We start from the raw sequence: 26,396 nt of genomic DNA, 5'->3' as shown, positions 1-26,396 counted from the left end.
ATATTCCATTAAACAAAACGAATATGTTTAATACTTGACTAAATATTCTGTAAAGTTAAACAAAATATTCTGTTAATTTCAACATTTTTGTCACAATAGAGACTTAATTATGAAATTTGATATAGTATAAAGATCCAATTAAAAAGAAAAAAGTATAGGGACCAAATTGAAAATTTGGTAAAATTATAGAGATTGACAGAGTAATTAAACCTAAACCAATAAATAAAGAAAAAAAATGCAGCATTAAAGAATATATTTTTATGTTTTTGTAGCTAAATTTCGGTATAAAAACTAAGAAATTTATGTGTATTTATTAAGAAATTTCAGTATATTTCTTCTTCTTCTTCTTCTTCTTATTCCCTTACCCTTTTAGCAAGAATAAAAACAAAAAAAATCAAACAATAAAAAAGAAGAAACACATAATACTACAAAATCAATAAGATAAAAGATGAACCTACATTCATTTAACTAAAAAAATTAAAAGAAATAAGGGAAAAAAATGTAGCATTAAAAAAGACATTTTTATGTTTTTATAATAAAGTTTCGGTGTAAAAACTAAAAAATGTATATGTATTTATTTGTTAAGAAATTTCGATGTTTTTATAATGATAAATTTTGTATAATTCAAAACTTTTTCTCTTTCTCTTCTTCATATTCTGTTAATTCTTCTTCATTTTATTCTTATTTTATTTTTTTATAATTATTCTTATTTCACTCATTTAAGAAAAATAAAATAAATAAAAAAGTTAATGTTATAAATTTTTTTTAAAAAAATACAACAACAATAATAGGAACAAATCTATCAATGAACTAATCTGTTTTCATTTCTGTTAAATACATAGACATTAGGTGAAATCTTGAAAATTATGTGTATGTATATATGATATATCAAGACTCAAGAGTAGAGATTTGTTTTTTTGTATATTTGAATGAAAAGTGTCATAAATTAAATGTGATTTATTGAACATAATAAGATTACCAACCAAAACTTAAAGAGCTTTAATTTCTTTTCATCACGTTTTATTGTACATACATTTCAGGTGGATGAGTTCCTCATTCAATGTCGTATAGTCAATATCTCACTTTTTAATTAGCACGTGTTTTATAAATGTTTCGTAATATCTTAAGCTACGTTTGTTTACAATGATAAAACACTAAATCAAAAATATAAAAATATAAAATTATATTTAGCAGATAAGATACAGATAAAAATATTATATTTAAAAATATTAAATTAGTGTATTTTATGTTAATTTTAATAAAAGAAATATTGAGACACTAATAAATAACACAATTTATTTTTTATTATTTTATTATTTTTACTAATTTTTATAATTATATTTTTTATTATTATATTTTTTAAATAAAAAATAAATTAAATTTTTATAATTTATTTTAATTTATTATTAAATAAAATATTAATTTTTATATCTTTGTCATTTATATCTTATTCTTAATATCTTATCTTATCATGTTTTAAAAAACAAGCAGTTTTATAGAGTTACAGGTCATTCATATCCTAAATTTATTTTTTCTTCTTCAGAAATTCAATTCATGTTTAATTTGAGTTACATATATAGTTGATTGAAAGTGAATTGAACTTTACCAAGAAAGGCTAAGATTATTTAGTTCAATGTTCAAAGCATTATATACTTTCAATATATATGTTCATACTTCACATTTTTTATAATAAAAAGGGAAATTTTTTATTCTTCTGTGGCTCTGATTTATCATATTTTACTTTAGAAAACATATTTTTTTTTAGAGAAAATTGAATTTCTTTAATTAATTTTAAAATATTGTTGTTGATTATAATTTAGACATTAAAATTAACCTCAATTTTTATGAATAATTATATTTGACAAAAACTCCTTCAATATATAATTTTTTTATTATGTAGTATACTAAAAAAATCAATGATAATTTAAAAAATATTTTATTAATATATAATTAATTAGTAAAATTGTGTTTTGCAAAAGTATCCTTTAACAAAAATTTCAAAAGTATATTTTATTATGTTAATAAATATAATATATTTATAATTATTAAAAAATTACTGAACTTTTTTAAATTTTAAAATAAAGAAAAAAAATATTTTTATCAAAAGGTATTTCCATAAAATATAATTTAATTAATAAAAAAAATTAAAATTAACATTGACCTAGTTAGAATTAACAATTATTTTTCTTTTGAGTGTTATTAATTGTATAAGAAAGAAGAATGCACATTTAATAAATAAAGGATCGGATAAAATGTATCATTATGCATCTCAAAATGAGTAAAATTTGGTCCCTAAAATATTATCTGAGTTAAATTAGTTCTCAAATTTCAATTGAATCAAATTAATTATAGTTCCTCAAAATAACTTTCATGCTTCAGTGAGTCAAATATAATATATAATCAAAGATTTCATTGGATATTTGGATTTTAACATCATGCATGCATGCACATACATTTGTTAATTTGGATAACTAATTTAATTCAATTGAAATTTGATTGCTCACTTTGCTTAATCATATTTGAGGAACCAAATTAAACATTTACTCTCTCAAAAGAGTTAAATATCAATTTCCCTGAAATCAACATACGAATTCTTAATCCTCACTAAATTAGTCCCAATATATATTTATACTAATTAAGTAGGCCCCATTATATATTGATAACTGTATAAAGATTATTTTTAATTTTGACAAGTACAGAATATTATAAAATACAGTTTCATATTTTGATAATTAAATGTCAATGCACAGTGTAATCCTCGTCATGAAAAGAAATTTTTAAAATTTCAAGCTATCTTGTCATACATCAAGATATTTATTATATATAAGTCAGTAATAATTGACCGTGGATATCCTAATATTTTAAATTAGGTAAACTACAAAAAATTATCCAAATAATTTTTTTATTTGATAAAAATATATTCGAATTTTTTTATCAACAAAAATATTTTAAAATAATATAAAAATACGACAAAAATATTCAAAATTAAATATATATTCTTAAAAAAATTTAGAGATTAAATTTTGATATAATTTTTTACAAACAGATAAAAAAATGAGATATTTTTCTCTTAAAATTTTATCATTTTTCAGTAAGTATATATTTTTTGTAATTTTATTGTCAATAATCAATAATATTTTTAAAGAAAATATAAAGATCAAATTTTTATTCGATTTTTTTATATATTTTTTAAATAATTATCCAAATATTCCTATAAAATTTTAGATCAAATATATAAGTGATTTATCAAATACAAAATCATTTGTCATTCACAAAAAATTAATATTCTTTTTGAACATTTTTATCGTTTTTTAAAATTATTTGAAGACATTTTTATCGATAACATAATTCATATACGATTTTTAAGCTTAGCCATTTTAAATAGGTTAAACTAGTTTTATTTCTATATTAATTTTTTTAAAATTAAAACTTGTTTTATTTTTGTAAACTAGTTTTTAAAAAAACGCACCATATTATAAATTAAACTAGTTTAAAACTAATTCAATTTACGAAAAAATTTAACCATAAACACTCCTACTAATTAGTCACATAGATGATTATCGATATCCAAATCATAAAAAATATTAATATTAATAAATTAATTAAAACGCTTTACCCTAGATTTATTTTAATAATATAGTTAACTTTATGAATGTTGACTCGTTTAATTTCTTGCCTAATGAAAAGTAATGATACATGTACATGCTTCATTTTCAGCAGCAGAAATTTTCATGCTGTGAATTGAAAACAAAGTTTGAAAGGGGTGATGAATACTCTTACATGAAGCATGTGTTACAAGAAAAAAAAAAAATGAATGAAACCAATGAAATTTAGAAGTTAGTTGGGATCAAATTCACTACAAATAATAATAATAATAATTAATAATAATAATAATAAAGCCATCGTCAACTTTCATGTGCTGTGTGACCCTTCCTTACGCTTTCGCATGCTTCAATTCAATTCATTCATACTTTAATTTCTACAGTTGACGGTAGCTATCACACATTTTTCTTTAATTTTATTGAAAGGAAAATTTCAATATGATGTTCTTGACGGCTATTTAATTTTTTAGTACTATGTATGTGACATCTTATAGTTATTATAATTATAAATGAAAAGTAAACACCTTGGTCCATTCTAACCCACTCAAATTTGAATGAATCACTAAATTTCATTCATAAAAAAAAAAATTAAGTGGAATCCCAAATTAAAAAAAAAAAAACTTTGTCTCTAATACCTGTTTAAGAGTAATGCCAGGCAATCCATTTTTTCAGTCAATTTTTCAAAATTTATTTTAAATTTTAAATCCTATATCATACGTTCTTAATTTTGAATTATATATAGTAAATTTAATCTTAAATTCTTTAAAAAATAAAAACTTTTAGAATTAAAAAATATTTAATATTGACTATCTAAAAATTAATTTCTTATATTTTCTCTTTGTTTAAGTGACAAACTGGTCTTTATTATTTTTATAAATTATGTTGAACTATTGAAATTATCATAAATTTTAAAGGATAAAAAATTTATTTATTTATTCGTTCATTTTATTAAGAATTATTTTATTTAATATTGTAAAAGATTCAAGACCAATTTGTCAATTGTTTTTTACTTAAAACTCATTTGTATAAACTTATTAGAGGTAATTAACTTCAAATTCTGTTGGTATATAAATATTAATTTTAATATGTTTGCCCAAATAATGTTTTATACAGACTAAATTATTGAGTGGTGAGTTCATTCGTCCATTTAAATAAGTATTGGATATTTGAATTTTGTCTTGTGCATGCAATAATTCATTGCCCAGCGACAAATTCTTAAATAGATTTTAGATCCGCGACAGATTAGTAATTAATCTGTTGGGTTAAAAGATACCGTAAAAAACAAGGAAAAAAATTAAATTAGTACTTTTTGTACTGGATTTCCACGTTGGTTGAACAATATTCAATTAATTAGTTTTTACCATCAGTGTGGTGGCTGATTATTTTTCAGACGTACGATAAAAAAAATTAAATTCTTGTACTTATAGTTTGGTATCTAATAGTAATTTTTGTTTAATTTATTTTTAATAATAAATTTTAAATATTTAAAAATTACTCATTTTTTATATTTTTAAAATTAAATATTAATTTTTAATTTTTTTTAATAAGATAAACACCGTAGTAATAAAAAAAATTGTGACAATGTTCAATATTTTCGTGAAAAAGACCTAAAGAAACGTTCACGAGTCATTTTAAGAAATTAATATTGATATAAAACAAAAAAAAGTACGATATTTTACCATTGTCAGAAAAGGATTCTTTTTGTTTCGTTTTTTAAAGTGGGGGATGGAACTTGAAAACAAGTTGTTATTTGTAGAGACATGAATTATTTTCAATAGTTGATTAGGTTTTGGGGCATAAGAGTAATATCAAAATTGAGTAAATAGTTAAATTAATCATCGAAAGATTATTTATTTTTTAAATTAATTTTTATAATATTTTTTTAATCAAGTTTATTTTTTAAAAATTTTAAATTAGTCATTTTAGTTTTTATGTTATTTATGTTGTTAATGGCGTCAAAATTTATTGATGTGACATGTTAAATGACATCACAATGGATACCTAATAGTTTTAATTAACGACTAACATGGTAAATTCGTTTATGAAATTAAATCAAATAAATTCTAAATTGAGGGATTTCAATGTCTCAAGTTTTCCCCTCAATTAGATTTTGATTTGATCTAATTTCATAAATTTATCATGTTAATATAGAGTCAATTAAGACTCCTATGTATGTGATGTAATATCATTTAACGTGTCATCTTAACAAATTTTAACGTCGAATAAAAGAAATGATAAAATGACTAATGCGATTAATTTAAAATCTTAAAAAAAAATTAATTAAATTTTTTTTCGAAAACTAATTTAAAAAACGAATGATATTTTAAAGACGAATTTAACTATTTATCTTTCAATGCGTTACCTTTATCTTTACTTAAAATTAGATAAAAAATTAGATAAAAATTTATATACAGTTAGTTTTATATAAAATTATTAGTTAATAAATATTAGATAATTTAATATATTTAATTAAATTATTATTTAATAATTTTTAATTATTCACTTTATATAAAAAATATCTGCACGTAAATATTTATTTTAAAATTATCGATAATTATCACTTTTTTTAAATTTAAATAGACACTCTCCTGAAAAAAAAATGTAGATCGTTCCTCCCATATAAAATACTATATATAGAAATCTCATCTACCAATAAAAAAATGCCGTGGGACTAATAAGTTATTTTAATCCAAAATTATTATGAATAATTTAGATGGATTAAAGCTAAGCAAGGCAAATAAAGATTGAAACCTTATTATGAAAAGATGCTTAGCTTAATTAAAGAAGAAAAAGAATATGATAATAAAAAGAAAAAGAGTATTGAAAGATGCTCCCCAAAATCCAAGAATGGTTTGAGTTGGAAAATGAGAATCTGCATGGAACAAGAATCAACATGGGAATTGGGATGAAGAGATTAGGATGTGATTTCCATATATGGTAATGCCAAGCTCTAAGATGCCATATTTCTCATTATCAAGTGGCTGTGTCCCCATTCAATGCATTTCTTCATTTTATGTCAAAATTCATTATGGCCTATTACTTTTTGTCTAAAATAATAATAATAATAATAATAATAATAATAATAATAATAATAATAATAATGTTTGGTCAGAAATTGTATATATATCCGTCAAATATACGTGAAGTCCAAATTTTTTTTGAGACAGCGTCCGATTTATTTTAATGTCGAAGTGTTGTCGTCTGTATTTTTGCGAAGAGTAGTTTCGCCTTCTTTAGTGGATAATCATTCTCTTTATCTTACGAATTTGTTAAAATTTATTTTTTAGTGGATATAGAGATAGCATAAAAAATTTGGAGAGCCAGTTACTTATTTAGATAAGTAAAAGTAAACATTCTTATCGTATCCGACTTTTTAAGAGGTCGAATAAATGGAAGAAGTCACTTTTAATGAATCTTTATTTTTAATGAGTTTGACTTTATTTTAATTCAAAATATGAATACTTTTATATTTTTAATATATTTTTGTATAGAATATTGGGGTGATTATTAATAGGCATTAATCTAATTTTTTAGTATTTTATAAATATAAAAAACCGTTACAATAATCGTTATATAAATATAGATATAAATGATTGTTATTATTTATATATGTGTCTCTTTTTTATAGTAAAAAAAATTATAAAGGTTTAATTTTAGTTAAAATAAAACTTATGTATTCACTCACAGCAAAAAAAAAAAAGAGAATTTTATTTATTTATTGATTGATTGACTTACTTATTTATTTATTATTATTCCTTGAGAGACAATTAGACAAAGCATCATTATCATGAGGAAGAATTGCATTGCGATTGTGAAAGCTGAGGATAAGGAATAAGGAAAATAGATCCTTTTCTATATGATAAGATTATTTTTGCACATGCTAATAAAAGTAATTGTATTTTGCATCTATTACTTAAATTTCATTAGATAATAATATACAATACAGTAGAAAAAAATAAACGCTTTTATATATTTATAGTACACTTTTTAAAGTTATATATGATAAACATTATCTAGTAAAATTGTATTATTAATTTAAGAAATTCTCCACATACAAACATTTTTTTATACAAGTCTTTACAAGTCATTATATTAACGTGCTTGAACCGTTATTACACGTTCTTCTTCCTTTTCCTCTTCTTTTTTTCTTTCGTTTCTTGCCTTCTCTTTTTCCTTCTTCAACCGTTACTGCACAATTTTACTGCACCTTCTTCTTTTTCTTTCTGCACGTTCTTCCTCTTCATCTTCTTTTTTTTTTTTACCTTCTTTCTCCTTATTCATTTATGTATTTTCACGTTCTTCTTCCTTTTCCTCTTCTTTTTTTCTTTCGTTTCTTGCCTTCTCTTTTTCCTTCTTCAACCGTTACTGCACAATTTTACTGCACCTTCTTCTTTTTCTTTCTGCACGTTCTTCTTCCTCTTCATCTTCTTTTTTTTTTTTACCTTCTCTTTCTCCTTATTCATTTATGTATTTTTCTCTCTGTTTTCTTTCCTCGATTTCCATTGTTTTTTGACATCAAGTTCTAAAATCGTTTTTAAAGAAGAAGAAGCAGCAGAATATGAGGAGGAGAAAGAGAAAGAGTTTTAAATTATGCATAAGGTGTACTTCAACGAATTTTGGGTGTATTTCTTAAATCCTTTGGGTGTAGTTTTGTAATCCTTTGGGTGTATTTCTGTAATCGTTTGGGTGTATTTTTGAAATTCCATTATCTTCAAAACGATTTCAAAGCTTGATTTCAGAAATCATGAAAATCGAAAAAAAAATGAAGCAAGAATACCATTGATAAACGCAAATAAAACAACTAATGAAAAACGAATAGAATAACGAAGAAATACATGGAGGAAGAGAAAGAAGAAGAAGAGGAAGAAGAGGAAGATGAAGAAGAAGGAAGAAGAAGAAGAAGAAAAAGAAGAGTCGTTCATAATACATGGTATTAAAAGACCCATATATATAGCAATTTGTAAGATTTGTAAGTCAAAAAAATTTGTATGTATAGCAGGCCTCTATTAATTTATACACCATTATACCTTGACACACCTTCTATTTCCAAATATTTGTCAACTTTTTAAATTTTAGTCGGCCTCAAATAATTATCTATTTAGAAGAATTAGGTAACATTATTAATTAATTTTTGAAATAAACTAAATAATTTTTAAAGGGATTAGATATGAATTTTGCGATCAATAAAAAATATATATATTATTTGTTAAGTTGTCTTTTTAATTCTATTATCTAAAAAAATTAATATTTTTACGGTAAAACATGTCTAAATAAAAAAAATAGTATATTCATGAAAAAGGTTAAAATATTTTTTTTTTTTAGACAAAAAATGTCATATCCACATACTCGATCGATCCATTCCAATTTAAAAATTGTCGAACCAAATCAGCTCTAGAGGTAAAAAAAAAAAAATGTATACCTGATTTTATCCTTTTTTAATGTTAATAAAAGTGAAATTTGGGTCAAATCTAATTCAATTTAATAAGAGAACAAAAAAAAAACTTTAGAAGAACTTACATGATAAATTATAAAAATTTAATTTTGATGTATTATCAGTATAAAATTATTTTTTACGTGTATTTAATTGCATAATATTACATTAATAAAAATAATTTTTTAGTTAAAGTATACTTTTTATTCTTAAAGTTTGGCAAAAGTTTTAAAAATATCCCTAAATTTTATTTTCTTTCAATTTTGTCCCAAAAATTTTCGATTTGCATCAAATATATCCTAGACGGCTAAATTTTCAAAAAATTTAAGATCAATCTAATAATAATGCATAAAAATTATACTTGATTTGTTTGTGTTGAAGGTTGTTCTTATCAAATTGTTGTTGAATTGATCTTAAATTTTTTTTAAAATTAGCCGTCAGGGATATATTTGATGCAAATCGAACACTTTTGGAACAAAATTGAAACAAAATAAAATTTATGGATATTTTTTAAACTTTTTTCAAACTTTAGGGACAAAAAGTATATTTTATCCTAATTTTTTTTAAATTGACTGCGTAAATGATTATTTAAAAAAATAGTTATAATTACACAACTGTATAAAATGTTTTATACTATTTATACTATAAATGCATTAAAATTAAATTCAAATTATAAATGAACAATTTATTTTAAAAGCTATGTAAAATGGTCATTGGTTTACCTAATATTGATTCATTTGAAAAATGATACTATAAGAGGGAATTGGGAAAATGATTTGCAAGTTGTTGAAACGCAATTCCATGGCCATAGAATGTTGCATTCAATTTAATTTAATTTAAATTCAATCATTCATTCTCTTTCGGCTTTGTGCATTGCATCTCCAAATTCTGAATTTTCTAACCACGTGGGACTGACAAACTCTTTTTACCTTTTTCTCTCATTACATTTCCCAAAGTTGTCTTTCTTTAATTTTTAATTTAATTTAATTTAATTTAATTTCCACACACACATTTTTCCAATTACTATTATTAGCTTCTTGTGTTGACTCCAAATTTTTGCTTTGTCTTTCTTCCCTCAATTAATTGATTCCAGATTTGGTTAACCCAAGTGGTCACGTAATTTCATCATACCCAAACCACAACTTGATCATTACTTGGTTCACATTTATTGGTTACACAATTAGAAAAAACTACACATTTTTTTTTTCTTGCAATTTATTATTTTGGGGTTTGGAACATTTGTCATGTTAAATCTGCATTTTATTCTAAGAATATAATATGATACGAAATATGAAGACACAAAAATTAATTATTTTATATTTATTTAATAATAAATTATAAAATTTAATTTTTTTTTATCATTACTTGCGGTTCACATTTATATTGGTTACACAATTAGAAAAAAGTTCACATTTTTTCTTGCACTTTATTTTAAATGTTGGAATATTTAAAAAAATAATAGAAAAAAGAATAAATAAATCCTTAATTTTTTGACCTGCAAACATTTAAATCTTCAACAATTTAAAAATATATTTAAGTTTTTGACATTTTTAAAATTTAGACACTTCGATCCCTCTGTTTACTAGGGTCTGGCAAACCGAACGAAAAAATTAAGCATGGCTTCCGTTGAACTAGCCTGGCCGATATATGAACGTGGGAGAGTTTTTAAAATGGGACAAATTAGATCCAGAAATTGATATGTCCAGATTTTGAGAAAGTAAAAAACTTAAATGTATTTTCAAATTTTTAAGGATATAAATGTCTGTAGATCAAAAGGTCAAAAACTTATTTGTCTTTTTTTCAAAATAATTTTACTTCTATATTTTATACTGTTACTTCTTATATAATATTTTACTTTGTATATATACACGTAAATTTATATAAAAAAAAAGAGTAATATTATCAAAATAGAAGTGGCAATGTCTATTTCCAATATAATTTTTTTATTTTTGTTAAATATGTAAATAGTTGTCTTGAAAATTTTAAATTTTGACCTATTATTAATACTAACTTTTATATTAAGAGCCTTATGGACATTTATTTCTAAAATATTTAGAAAGACCTAATCAGATAATAAATCACTTATTATCTTATGAGATAATTCAGATTTAGTGCTCTCAGTCGTTTGCTTAAGAGTATATTATTTGTAATGACGACATTGATTATTTTTAACACTAAACACCTTTAATTTAATTTATTTGTGATAATTGAATAATCATTGATCATATATCTACCATGGCTAAAACATGAATGAAAAAAAAAGCATAAATTAGCAGAGTTACAAGTGTGTGGTTAAGGGATATTACTTTTGGAGTTTGAAGGTTTTGAGAATTTTAGGTATGATTATGAAAATCATGGAAAACTTTGCTTAGGTCCAACCTAATTACCTACTTTTATAACCATGAAAAAAAATTAATTATTGCAAGAAAATATTTTTGCCACATTAAAATCATGGCTAACTTATTCAATTTTTTTTATGAGTAATATTTCATGAGTAATAAAATTTATTATTTTTTATTAGCACTTAATTAACACTTAGATCTTAAATACTAAATTTAAATTATAAATTTCAATAGGATAAAAAAATATTTATCCAAAATATTAATTAATATTAATAAAAAGAATTGATTTTTTTTTAATTTTTGTCTCTTTTTCTACAATAGAAACCCAAATTATATTTCTCTCTCTCCCTCTCATTTGTTAGCTAATTATTGGCCGGTTCCGAATCCTTTTTCCTCAGTTATTAAAAACCCCCCAAAAAAATCATAACTAGTTGCATAAAAAATCCATAAATGTAAGTAAATCATCAATTGTACTAAATCAAATTAGAGTAATGTTACATATTATTTTTATACAATAACACTTAAAATAATATTAATTATAATCTATTTTTGTTATGTTTAATTAACTTAGTTAGATTTAATTAATAACAAGTTTTGGATGTGTAATATTATTCATCAAATTATATCTTAAAATAATGCAAAAAGTTGGAATATTTGTTAGTTTTTTTTTTCAATATCCTCTAATACGACAAATTAATAAATTTAAATTTCATTTAAGAATTTATTATTAGTCAATAAATTGTTATATGTATAAAATAGTATTCGAATTTTTAATAATTAGTTAAGCAAATTGATAAACTAACTAGTAGACTAAACTAAGTTAGTTTAATTTATTAGTTATTACGTGTCCCAGTTTTACCCTAGACTAAAATAAGAAAAAAAATTGTTCTTTTGTTTTTTTTTTTTTTCGGTCTTGAGGGAAAAAAAAGGCTACAGGCTTGTGAGTTGCAGGCTAATGGAAGCTGCTTAATTGGTTTGGTAACTTGTTGGGCCACAGCCAACGAAATCTTATTTGGGTTCCAATCCAAAAACAAACACTTAGTTCATTATTTTAATCCAAAAACCACTTCAATTAACTTCATTCGATTGTATGGTCAATTCATTCGTAAGCTTAAAACATGATATATTCATCTATGAATTAACGAAACCATATCGATATTGTTCCAGCTCGACCTGCCAATGACCTGGGTCCGAGTCCGAGCGGCCGATCCGACGATCACGCCACCCGAACCAGGAGGGAGCACGCTTTTCTCTCCTCACCGTGTGAAGCCTAGACAGCTAACAGAAGCTTTCAGGATGTTGAGTCTGACCACGAAAAATCCACCCAAGTACGGATTATAAGAGGGAAGGGACCTAACCCTAATGACCACCTTTTCTACGGATACTGACTTGAGCGTCGGAGTCTTTGCAGGTGACTCCACCGCATCGTAATCCGGTGAGTCTCAACGGACAACCCTTCTCAGCTCCTTGCATCCAGGTCTTAACCCCCTTAAATCTCTGCTCCATCAAGCAAACTAATCCAAGCCGTTGGACCCCAAAAATCCAAACAGATGAACATATATCTATAAAAAAATAATTTTTATTGTAACAATATTATCTAAACTTTAATTTTTTTTATAAATAAATGTATTAATATTTTGAATTTATAGTAATAATAATTTATTTTTTTGTAGATATTGAACTAATTTTATTCATTCTAGACTTGTTAACATTTTAAATTTTCACCAATAGAAAATAATAGTTTACTCTCACCAGATTTATTTCTTACAGGAGGATTAAAAAGAAAAAGAAATCTCAAGTTATTTAAAGAAAAACTAGTTCACTCTCAGCACCAGCGTTATAAATTACACTGATGTGAAGGTCAACATCACATTCAAATATTCAACCCCTAGGTTATTCAAATATTCAAACTTCAACCATCATATGCTTATAATATAATATATAAACTAATTACCAATTATATTACGTATACATAAACATAATTATTAAAATTAAAGACAAAATATATTTTAAATTCTTAATATTTATGATTTTTTTAAATATTTATAATGTTTAATTTCAATTAATTTTATTTTTAATTTTTTAATTTATTTAATTTCGTCTCTAATATTTTTTATTTGTCTCTGATAATTTTGATGACCAATTAAATAAGAAATATCTTGGTTTAGTTTGGACTAACTAACAAAAAAACAAAGAAAAGTCTTCAACATAGACTTTAATATAGAAAAAAAAAACGATATTACGCAATGAGACAGTTACCTATTTGTCACTATTATTAGGAAGAAAAATGGAGCATATATATATAAGTTATGGAATCTCCATTTAACACTGAAAAGAGTGAATAGAAGAAAATAAAAAGAAAATGGAAGAGGGAAAGGGTAGAGTGTGTGTAACTGGAGGCACAGGTTTTCTTGGTTCATGGATCATCAAAAGGCTCCTTCAAGATGGTTACTCTGTTAACACCACCATCAGATCTGATCCCAGTAAGTTTCTTTTTTTTTTTTAGAATTATATAAATAAATAATGAAAACAATATCTGAAAATATAAAATTGAAAATATTTTTTCCAATGAAATAACCTATAAGCCTTTTCAATAAGTTGTTAGAACTTGTTTGGGTGAACTTCTAAGAAAATAGTTTTTTTTAATATATTTTTTTAAAAAGATTTTATAAAAAATAAAAATAATTTTATGTTTGGATATGTTATGTAAAAAGATTTTTTTATATATTAATTATGTTTGGGTATAACAATATAAAAGTATTTTTTTGTTTATTTATTACATAAAAATATCCTTTTTAAAAAAAAAAGATATTTCAAAAAAAAAATGTAAATTGTAGTTTATCAAAAAAAATATTTTTTATTTTTTTAGTACTTTTATTTTTACTATTATAAATTTGTCAAATACACTAAAAAATAAAAAAAATCTTTTTTTATTAAAATAATAACGCGCAAACAAACACTTACTCTTCAATGTTCTAAATTTTAGTTTAGTCCACACATAATTAAAAAAATTTTTAAAGCATTTTTAGCATTATCTTTCTGAATAATTAGTTGTAATTTTTTTTAAATGTACGTGTAAAGTTATTTTACATCAATAATGTATCAAAATTAAATTTTTATTATAAATAGTAAGTACTAAAAATTTAACAATAATGAAAAAAAGACCAAAATTAAAATAATTTTTTAAGTAATAAATAACCAAGTTAAATTATCCAATAATTATATTCAATTTATAATATGGAATTACAATAAATTTGTAGAGAGAAAAAGGGACATTAGCTTCCTCACAAATCTGCCTGGTGCATCCCAAAAATTGAAAATCTTCAATGCTGACCTCAGCAATCCAGAGAGTTTCACTGAAGCAATTGAGGGGTGTTTTGGGGTTTTCCACACAGCTACACCAATTGACCTTTTAGTAACTGAACCGGAGAAGTTAGTTACAAAAAGGACAATTGATGGAGCACTGGGAATCCTTAAAGCATGCCTTGATTCAAAAACAGTTAGGAGAGTGGTTTACACGTCGAGCGGCGCCGCCGTGTCGCGGATCGGAAGAGAAGAAGGCGAATTGGAGGCAGTGGATGAAAGTAGTTGGAGCAATGTGGAATATCTTAGAAATTTGAAACCATATGGCTGGTCTTATGGAGTTGCTAAGACATTAACGGAGAAGGCAGTGCTTCAATTTGGTGAGGAGACTGGTTTGGAAGTTGTCACTCTAATTCCTCCTTTTGTTGTTGGATCTTTCATTTGTCCTAAGCTTCCTGATTCTGTTGAGAGAGCATTGCTTTTGGTATTAGGTATGTGGTGCAAATTTAATTGCAGTCGATTTTAAGTAAAGTTATAAATGAGTTGTTAGATGAAAATTTAGTCAAATCAATTAAATTATTTAACTGTTCTTAATTATCAATTTTATGTGAAGTCGACTGTATTTGAGTTATATAACTATACTATATAAATAAATCTCAACTATATTAGGTATATATTAAAATAAGACATTAAAATCAATCACAAATATAAAATATTTATTAAAATATAAAATATATATTAAAAATAAATTAAGTTACATATATTTATATATAAATATACGAAGATTAATTTTGATAATTAATTTTAATGTATAAATAGTATTTTTAATAAATAAATATAATAATGTTGCTTATTGTGTCAGCTAAATTTTCCGGTTATTCTTTTTATTGGAATTTATTATAAGAAAGGTTAGGTGGTTGATTTTTTTTATTAAAATATTGTTTTCTAGCCTTCTTCTTATTAAAATATTATTCTTTTGAAACATGTCAATATTATGAATATGTCATCATTTTACTAAGGTATGGGCCATGGCTTGTTGCATTTGGCGTTTACCCATTCAAAGTAATAATAATAATAATAATAATAATAATAATAATAATAATAATAATAAGTGAATTGTTATTCTTATTAGTAAAAAGAAAAAAATGTATACTTGTGGTGCAGGGAAGAAGGATGAAATTGGTGTTACACGTATGCATATGGCACATGTTGATGACGTGGCAAGAGCTCATATATTCCTGCTTGAGCATCCTAATCCAAAAGGCAGATATAATTGTTCTCCATTCATTGTATCTATTCAACAAATTTCTCAACTTCTTTCTGCCAAGTATCCACAATTTCAAATACCAACTTTAGAGTGAGTTCTCTTCTAATTTCAATCAGGTTAATAGGGAAATTAATCTCGATAAAATATTTTCTAAATTTGTTTTTAGTTTTTTTAATTAAATTAATTTTTTAAAAATTACGAATTAATTATATCTGTGATTCAATTATCCCCTTCACAATTTTTGTCAAATATTAATGATGTAAAATGTTAATTGATAACATATATGACACATAATATGTTCAATTAGACATTGACTAAATTAAATATGTTTACGAAAATCTATCAATTTAGTCACTAGGTAAGATTAGGAATAAGATTTTTATAATTAAGAAAAATGGCTAAATTAATAAATTTTTATAAACGTATTTATTTAATATCCAATTAGACATATAAGGTATTATATATGTTATCAATTAATATTTTACAACATCAATCTTTGAAGAAAATTATTAATAGAGTGACGGAATGACAAATATAGTTAATTCGCAATCTTTAAAAGACTAATTTGATTAAAAAAATCTTTTAGGGATAAATTTAAAAAATATTTTATTTTTCATAAACTAATTTGACTATTAACCCAATTTCAATATATATAAAAATGTCCATACAGAAAATAATTATATATATATATATATATATATATATATATATATATATATGAATTATAATATTTCATATATAGAACAACTAAGATAAATTTTATAAAGTTTATGAACGATTTTGATATAACTTCGTACCACTTTATTCAAATGTATAGTATAATTTTAAAAATCTAAGTAAATAATGATTATTAATGTAGTGAGGTGAGGGAAATTAAAGGAGTGAAGCAACCAGAATTGATCTCAAAGAAGCTCACAGATGCTGGATTTGTGTTCAAGTATAGCTTGGAGGAAATGTTTGAAGATGCAATTGAATGCTGCAAAGAGAAGGGTTTTCTTTGAATGTTTTAAAACATTGTATCTATCTTTGATCCATCTTAGTCATCAAGTCAATAAAGCAATAAAGTGCCCAACATCATGATCTTTAAGTTTCATCAATTTCATATGGCCAATTATACGGTACAATGTGAGGTAAAGATATTCTTTTTGAATGAATGAGGCATTAACATCTGGATACTTATTTTTGTGGAGGTTGCAAGCTTGTAATGTGGCTTTAAGTGTAGCCGTGTAGGTGTATTCTTGTGAGCCGATCTAATGCAAACAGGGTAGTTAGATGGTGGGCTGTGTTTTGATGTATGGCTTGTTTTTTTCAATAATAAACTAGTTATATAAGTGTGGGTTTATTAATGGATTGGTCAACCAAAATTTTTGGCATCTATTTTAGATCTACCAATATATATTTAAGTATTTATGCGTGAATTAAATGTAAAAATCATTAGGATTAAAGGCTTAATTTTTTCTCCCAAATAATTAATATATTTTATATTATTATTTTTACTACTATAATAAATTTAACAATAATATAAAATATATATTACCATTCATGTAATATATTTTAATTATTTTTAATGTTCTCATTAATCATGAAGTATATAAAAACTTTTGAATTAAATTTTTTTAACAATTTAAAATAATGAAAATAAATAAAAAACTATTACAATAATAATTATATATTTTATATTATTATTTTTTATTTTAAATAATAAAATAATTACTATTTTGTATAAAAAATAATTATTAAAAAATATTTTAATCAAATAGAATAAAATGTATGTTATTTAACTCTAGTATAAAAAAGAAGTGAACATTTTAGAAATGGCCTAAATTAAATCACACATGTATATTTGTTTTTACCAAAGATAGGAAGATTCGAACCCACGACTTCTAGATAAATATGAGGAGACTATGCCATTTGAGCTATTACTTTAAAATTTTAAGAGAAAAACAGAAAAGCTACGGTGCCCCAACTTTGGAGTTTAGTCATTTGCTTTGTTAGGGTTTGGTAGGGAATCCTAATTTGTGTGATACATTCATCGAGTCTATTTGGACTCTAATGCAACTCTGGGGATTACCAGAGCAATGCAAAACCAAGGGACTAGGTAGGAGAGTTGGAGAGGCAATGGGAAAGGACCTGGAGGCTAGTTTGGACTTGGAGGCTAATTTGTTTAATTTAAAAGGGAAGGAAGAGAGGCTGCTAAAAGTTAAAGTACTGTTGGACATATCAAATCTCCTGCGTAGAACTCTAAAAATTACAGGGAGAAATCAGAAGGTTATTGAGGTTCCGCCAAAGTACGAAAGAATTAGTAATATCTGTCATTATTTGGCTTTCTTGGACATGAAAACAAAGTATGCAAACAATACTTAAAAGATTTTGCGACTGGAAAGACAACAGAGGAGAAATGGGGGGCAATGGTTACGAACAGAGTGGGTTGGAAGAAAAATCGAAGAGCAGAAGCATAATTAATATCCTAACAGATTTTTAACATCGGAAAAAGAAAGACAGTAAATAAGAAACCAACTCCAATTAACTTAATCCGGGTCTTTGCAAGTTCGTCAGTAAATGAGAGCAATACACAAAAACCGAAAGAAGAGAAGAAAGTTCAAAGCAATCAGAAAAGACACACTAACAAAGTGAATTTGGTTTTTATTTTTGTGCACGCAGCTTGACTTGGCAGAGCTTGTCCCAACTATTACTAGTGATACTTGTGATGGAGTCACATGTGAGATAGTAAAGTCTTGTAACTAAACCTTCTTATATAAAAAATACACGGTTTTATATATTTTAATATTATCAAAAAATTATTCACCATTTAAATAACCATATTAAGTTGAAATTTGTAATCAATAATTTTTATTTTGATATATTAAAAAATATCTATTCACAACTGATTTAATATATAATAATTAATAATTTTTTAATGTATATATTTTAAGTCTATTGAAATAATTGTTTTGTAATAAATCAATAATCAATCTATTTAGGACAAATCACAAAAACAAACCAAAAGAAGAAGTAAATTATATTATTCTACCAAAATAAAAAATAATACCTAGATCTCCCAAAATCACTATCTTATATAATTCGAATGAGTCAAATTTAAATTAAAAAAATTAATAGTAATTTAAATTAGACCAATTCGATTTAGTTGGGTTGCTAGTAATTTGAATTAAGCCAATTCAAATTATACATGCCTGCCGTCATAGTATTCGAATTATGCATGGATGTAACTTATGGTAGTTCGAATGAAAGAGATTCGAATTATGGAAGCATGTAGCGAAGCAGAAATATTCGAATTATGCATGAGTATGTGCGAAGGTGGTTTTGAATTATCAAGCCCCCACATATATAAATAATTATAAATTTTAAGATTTAAAATCTAGTTTTTAGTATTTAAAATTAGTGAACTATTTGTCAAAAATATTAGAAAAAAATGCTACATAATATAAAAAATAGAAAATTTCACTCCCCTCTCCTGCGAAATGCTAAAATGACACTCTCCTCCCTTCTATTTTATAAATGTACATTTCTCTCTCTTCTAACTTTTAAAAAATCTCCTCTTTAATCTATTTTAAATTTTTTGTGTTAACTAATAATAACTTTATCCATTTTTTAAGAACAAATAAATTATTTTTTGAAAAACTACTAATTAGCAAAAATTTTATTTTTTATCATTAAATTTTGCTTACCAAAATATCCTTTAATAAATTATTTTTTATTGATTAAATTATTTTTTTATTTATTAAATTGTATTTTCACTAAAATACTTTTAAAAAAATTAATAATTAATATATATTAATATTGAAAAATAATCTTACTAAAATTTTTGGTTTAATGTTAAAATTATATATATATAGATATCAAAAAATTAAGAGTAAAATATAAAAAAATTGTTAACGAAAATTTTGGTAAAATTATAATTTAATAATTAAAAAATTATTGAAGGATATTTTAGAAAAAAATTATATAATTATTAAATTTTAAAAAAAAATATAATTTAATCGATAAAAAGAATAATTTATTAAAGGATATTTTGATAAGCAAAATTTAATGATAAAAAATAAAATTTTTACTAATGGATATTTTTAAAAAAAAAAAAATTTTTTTTAAAAATGGATAAAATTAACATTAGTTAACACAAAAAGTTTATAATGGATTAAAGAGGAAGTTCTTTAAAAGTTAGAAGGGAGAGAAATGTATATTTATAAAATAGAAGGAAATGGAGTATTATTTTATCATCTCACAGGAGAGGGGAGTGTAATTTTTCCTAATAATAATAATAATAATTTATGGCCATGACTGTGGAAATCAGATCTCGCATTATTCTTTTACTAAATTTATACATTAAAATAATATTTTAGATGAAAAGAATAAAAAAAGTAATCCATATGATATGAACAACAATTCATGCTAAAAAAAATCACATGTTATTATAGTTGCTAGTCGATTAGGACAAGTAGAAAAATATGTAAAGCGGTTGGACTCTTCAACAAGGCTTCACAAACATTGAGACAATCGTGTCCTTTAATTATATAGATCTGTAAATCTGTATGAAATTGTATCTATACACTAGAATAACCCATTTCATATATATGGCACTCATCGGATTCTTACATGTTCTTATAAGTTAATTTGTATCCACTTGTGTTTATCAAGATTCAAGAGGAACATATACTAACATGCCATGTATATGGTAATTTTTTGTTAAATTAAAAGGATTATGTTATTGTCTAATATCTCTAATTAGGTCTCACACATTTTATCGATCCAAATACATTTTATTAAAAATATAATTGGATCATAAGATATTCAAATCGGATTATGGCTTCGTTTAGATTGACTTTTAAAAAAAAGTATTTATTTTTTTTATTTTTTAAAAAGATTTTTTTTAAGAAACAAAAATTATTTTTGTTCATACTCTTACCCAATAATAAAGACCCAAGGTCCAAATGAAAGGCCTAGTCCAGAGGATTGAGCCTTACTAAGCACCAACCTTCACACTAAGAAGTCGGTGTTAAACCCGACTTACTCCCAAGAAGTCGGGACGGAGAATAGTTGGCAGATAAGCACTCCTTCAAATGAGTAACTGCCCCTAAAATCCCTCTAACTACTTTATCGAGCCATATCTTAACCTCCCTAAGATAATGGGACGGTTAACACCCTAAAAATATGGCACTACTCCAACGGTGGTTATTGGCTCACCACTATAAATACACTGACACCCCTCAGGTATCTCTAAGCCCAATACTCTCTAGACCTGCTCACACCCTTGCTAACTTAGGTATCGGAGTGTCTTTGCAGGTACCACCCCCCATTCACTCACGAACACAAGTCGGAAGGAGGCTCCAACGTGCAAACCAACTCGGAAGCCACCATCCGCGGACGATTGGGCCAACTAAAGCCATCCATCTTATTCATCTCCGGTTACCCACCATAACATTGGCGCCGTTGTCGGGGACCCGAGAGATCATCCATCGATGGCGGATAGATCCCACGAAGAAGGCCATGTGGAGACAGATTCTGAACAAGAGAATCCAGACACAGGCAACAACGATGTGGACCTCACCCTCCACCAGGAAATCGATAATCAACACAGGGAAGGCACCTCCGGGGTAAAGAACCCGAAGGTAAACTCCTCAGAAGGGCACGAGTCAGAAAAAGAAGGACCACCCCATGTAACTGAACTCATGGGATTAGTCCACAGCCGCCTGGAACAGTTAGAACAGGAACGAGAGCGGCAAAAGGAAACTGAAAAGAGCCTAAAAGAGGAGATGGAACGACGAAAAGAGTTAGAAAGAAAACTCTTAAAGTTGGAATCCTCCCTCAAAAGTCGCAACTCCCGCGACGAACAAGAAGAACCACCCTTAGGTGGGGAGGATCCCTTCAGTGAGGACATAATGAGGGCTAAAGTCCCGAGAAACTTCAAAAGCCCCGATATGGACCTCTATGACGGAACCACGGATCCAAAGCATCACCTGAGCAACTTCAAAAGTCGGATGTATCTAGCTGATGCTTCCGACGCTACGCGATGCAAAGCCTTCCCGACCACTCTATCGAAAGCAGCGATGAAGTGGTTCGATAGCTTCCCCCCGAGGTCGGTTACTAGCTTTGAAGACCTCTCAAGGAAGTTTTTGATGATATTCTCGATCCAGAAGAACAAAGTGAAACATGCACCGAGCCTCCTGGGAATAAAACAGGAGGTCAGAGAAACTTTACGAGCCTATATGAAAAGGTTCAACAAAACATGTTTGGAGATTCAAGACCTACCTACCGAAGCAGTAATAATGGGGTTAGTCAATGGACTTAGAGAAGGTCCTTTCTCGTAGTCCATATCCAAAAGACACCCCACCTCCTTGAGTGATGTACAGGAAAGAGCTGAAAAGTACATCAACATGGAGGAAAACGCCAAATTAAGAGACTTGAGTTGGCGACCCGGACCCCCTCCCTCAACAAAAGAGAGGGAAAGGGAAGCCAAGAAAAAGGAAGAACTCGGTCTCGAAAGGCCAAGAAAATATCACTCTTATACTCCTCTGAAAGTTTCTATAGTGGACGTATACAGAGAGATTTGTAACACTGAGAGACTGCCACCCCCTAGACCCATTAAAAATAAAAAAGGGGGGAGCCGCAACGACTACTGCGAGTACCATAAAATATATGGTCACTCCACAAACGACTGTTACGACCTTAAAAATGTGATAGAAAAGCTGGCTAGAGAAGGTCGGTTGGATAGATATCTCATAGAGAGGTCGGACGGTCATGGAAAGAGAAAGCGAGATGACATGGATAGAAGAGACCCACCACCGCAAAATCCAAAAAGACATATCCATATGATCTCAGGAGGGTTCGCGGGAGGGGGACTTACCAAATCCTCTCGCAAAAGACATCTCAAAAGAGTTTATCAGGTCGGAGAAGAGTCATCCGACCTCCCTACCATTTTCATTCACAAAAGAAGATGGGCAAGGAATAATCCCTGGACATGATGATCCAGTAGTGATAACTATGATCCTAGCAAATGCCCATCTCCACAGAACCCTAGTAGACCAAGGAAGCTCGGCGGACATCCTTTTTAAGCCCGCTTTCGACAAACTAGGGTTAGATGAGAAAGAATTAAGAGCCTACCCCGACACCCTATACGGATTAGGGGACACGCCAATAAAACCACTAGGATTTTTGCCCCTTCACACTACTTTTGGAAAAGGGGAAAAATCAAAGACTCTGAGTATAGACTTCATAGTCATTGATGTGGGGTCAGCATATAATGCTTTAATCGGCAGAGCTACCCTCAATCGACTCAGAGCAGCGGTATCTACTCCTCACCTCTGCATGAAATTCCCGACCTCAGCGGGAATAGCAACGGTAAGGGGAGATCAAAAGTTGGCAAGGCAGTGGTACAATGAAAGCCTAAATCTAAGAGGAAAAAACAGAAAAGTTCACACGATAGAACTCGGGGGCGCAAGGGCCAAAGAAGAGCTGCGACCACAACCGGGAGGAAAAACCGAGGAGATACAGGTCGGTAAGGAGGAAGGGAAAAATACTCATATAGGAGCCAATCTAGGGGAAACCCTAAAACAAGGATTGGCTAAGCTCCTAAGAGATAACTCCGACCTCTTTGCCTGGAAAGCCTCGGACATGCCTGGGATAGATCCCGAGCTCATGTCCCACAAACTCTCGGTTTATCCAGGATCCCGACCTGTATAGCAAAGAAGACGGAAGCTCGGCCCATAACGAACCCTAATAGTAGAAGAACAAGTACAGGCACTCCTGGAAGCTGGCTTCATCAGAGAAGTCAAGTACCCAACATGGCTAGCCAATACAGTGCTAGTCAAAAAACAGAATGGCAAATGGAGAATGTGTGTCGACTACACCGACTTAAATAAGGCATGTCCCAAGGACCCTTATCCCCTACCAAATATTGATACCCTAGTGGATTCCAGCTCGGGGTATCAATACTTATCGTTCATGGATGCCTACTCGGGATATAATCAAATCCCGATGTATGAGCCCGACCAGGAGAAAACATCATTCATCACAACCAGAGCTAATTTCTGCTACGTGGTCATGCCATTCGGATTAAAGAATGCAGGGGCCACATATCAAAGGTTGATGAATAAAGTGTTTTCCCCTCATCTGGGGAGTCTAATGGAAGTATACGTCGACGAAATGCTGGTAAAGACCACCTCTTGTCAGACCTCTCTCAAGTCTTTGACACCATAAGGCTGCACGGGATGAGACTAAATCCCGCAAAGTGCGCCTTCGCGGTGGAAGCAGGGAAATTTCTAGGGTTTATGCTAACACAAAGAGGGATCGAAGCTAATCCCGACAAGTGTAGAGCCATCCTAGAAATGAAAAGTCCGACTTGTTTGAGAGAAGTCCAGCAGCTAAACGGCCGACTTGCAGCCCTCTTCAGATTTTTGGCAGGCTCGGCATTGAAATCCCTGCCACTATTCTCCTTATTAAGAAAGGGATGCCAGTTCGAATGGACTCCTGAATGCGAGGAGACATTCCAGGAGTGCAAAAAGTTTTTAAGCCAACCTCCTATTCTAACCCGACCAGTACCTGGGAAAGACCTCGTCATGTACTTATTCGTAGCAAACAAGGTTGTCTCATCAGCCCTGATAAAAGAAGACGAGGTCGGACAGCATCCAGTCTACTTCATCAGTAGAGTTCTATAAGGCCCTGAACTAAGGTACCACAAACTAGAAAAGTTTGCCTACTCCTTAGTAATAGCCTCACGAAGGCTACGACCCTACTTTCAGGCCCATACAATAAGAGTCCGTACGAACCAACCCATGAAGCAAATCCTCCAAAAGACGGATGTTGCAGGGAGAATGGTCCAATGGGCAATAGAGCTTTCCGAGTTCGACTTAAGATATGAAACTCGGACAGCGATCAAAGCTCAATGCCTCGCCGACTTCGTTGCAGAATACGCAGGGGATCAGGAGGAAAAACCAACTACATGGGAACTCTATGTAGATGGATCCTCCAACAAAACGGGAAGCGGCGCAGGCATAATATTGGTAGATGAAAGAGGAACCCAGATAGAGGTTTCCTTAAAATTTGAATTTCCGGCTTCAAATAATCAGGCAGAATATGAAGCCTTGATTGCTGGACTAAAACTAGCAGAAGAAGTCGGTACTACAAAGGTGATGATATACAGCGACTCACAAGTGGTGACCTCCCAAATAAGTGGAGAGTATCAGGCAAAGGACCCAAATATGAAGAGGTACTTGGAAAAAACTTTGGAATACCTTGGGCGCTTTGCAGAAACCGAGGTCAAACACATAACTCGGGATCTGAACAGCAGAGCAGACGCCCTATCTAAGTTAGCAAGTACCAAACCAGGAGGGAACAACAGAAGCCTGATCCAAGAAACCCTTCAGGAACCCTCAGTAATAAAAGATAAGCAAGAAGTACTTGAGGTAGTCGGTTTAGACCTCGGATGGATGAACCCTTTAGTTGAATACATGAAATTCGACATCCTCCCCAAAGAGGTGAAAGAAGCTAAAAAGATCCGAAGGGAAGCACAACACTACACCTTGGTGAGAAATATCCTTTACAGAAGGGGGATATCAACACCACTATTAAAGTGTGTACCGACCTCAAGAACTGACGAGGTGTTGGAGGAAGTATATAGTGGAATCTGCGGTAACAATCTCGGAGCAAGGTCACTAGCCAGGAAAGTAATCCGAGCTGGATTCTATTGGCCGACCTTGCAGAAAGATGCCACAGAATTTGTGAAAAAATGTCAACCATGTCAGATGCATGCAAATTTCCACGTGGCTCCACCACAAGAGCTCATCAGTATCACTTCTCCATGGCTTTTTGCAAAATGGGGAATGGATTTGCTAGGTCCTTTTCCCCAAGCGCCAGGACAAGTCAAATACCTGATCGTGGGAATATATTATTTCACAAAGTGGATAGAAGCAGAACCATTGGCCACCATCACCGCTCAAAGAAGTCGGAGGTTCCTCTACAAAAATATCATCACAAGATATGGGATACCTTATTCCATCACTACAGATAATGGAACCCAATTCACCGATGCTACCTTCAGAAGCTTAGTAGCTAGTATGAAAATCAAACATCAGTTCACCTCGGTGGAGCACCCACAAGCCAATGGGCAAGCCGAGGCAGCCAACAAAGTCATACTGGCAGGACTAAAGAAAAGATTGCAAGAAGCAAAAGGAGTTTGGGCCGAAGAGCTCCCCCAGGTATTATGGGCTTACAGGACAACGCCTCAATCCGCCACTAGAGAAACGCCCTTCCGACTAGTCTATGGCGTAGAAGCAATGATACCAATAGAAATCAATGAGCAAAGCCCAAGGGTAATTCTCCATAATGAGATCGGAAATACACAGGGGCACAAAGAGGAGCTCGACTTGCTCCCCGAAGTCCGAGAAGACGCCCAGATAAGAGAAGCAGCGTTGAAACAAAGGATGATCACAAGGTACAAC

At 28.5% G+C, this 26,396-nt stretch overlaps 1 protein-coding gene across 1 annotated transcript; it reads left to right on the top strand.

Moving 5' to 3' along the window:
* The first annotated feature begins 13,694 nt into the window (after positions 1-13,694).
* Positions 13,695-17,318, top strand: LOC130954229 (vestitone reductase-like). Its single transcript, XM_057880960.1, has 4 exons — positions 13,695-13,858; positions 14,636-15,169; positions 15,843-16,035; positions 16,805-17,318. The coding sequence occupies exons 1-4, from the start codon at positions 13,738-13,740 to the stop codon at positions 16,944-16,946; spliced, it is 990 nt and encodes a 329-aa protein (XP_057736943.1). The 5' UTR covers positions 13,695-13,737; the 3' UTR covers positions 16,947-17,318.
* Positions 17,319-26,396: the final 9,078 nt, after the last annotated feature.

The sequence above is a fragment of the Arachis stenosperma genome, chromosome 10 (assembly GCF_014773155.1).
Source record: "Arachis stenosperma cultivar V10309 chromosome 10, arast.V10309.gnm1.PFL2, whole genome shotgun sequence".
Classification (NCBI taxonomy): Eukaryota; Viridiplantae; Streptophyta; class Magnoliopsida; order Fabales; family Fabaceae; genus Arachis; species Arachis stenosperma.
The sequence above is the reverse complement of the archived record's forward strand: the minus strand, read 5'-3'. Positions and strand labels throughout refer to the sequence as shown.

What these genes read in the sequence shown, in the direction of transcription:
- LOC130954229 (XM_057880960.1), top strand. Translation starts at nt 13,738, where the DNA reads ATGGAAGAGGGAAAGGGTAGAGTGTGTGTAACTGGAGGCACAGGTTTT. An exon ending in CACCATCAGATCTGATCCCA is followed by an intron (nt 13,859 to 14,635) that starts GTAAGTTTCTTT and finishes ATAAATTTGTAG; the next exon opens with AGAGAAAAAGGGACATTAGC. An exon ending in AGCATTGCTTTTGGTATTAG is followed by an intron (nt 15,170 to 15,842) that starts GTATGTGGTGCA and finishes CTTGTGGTGCAG; the next exon opens with GGAAGAAGGATGAAATTGGT.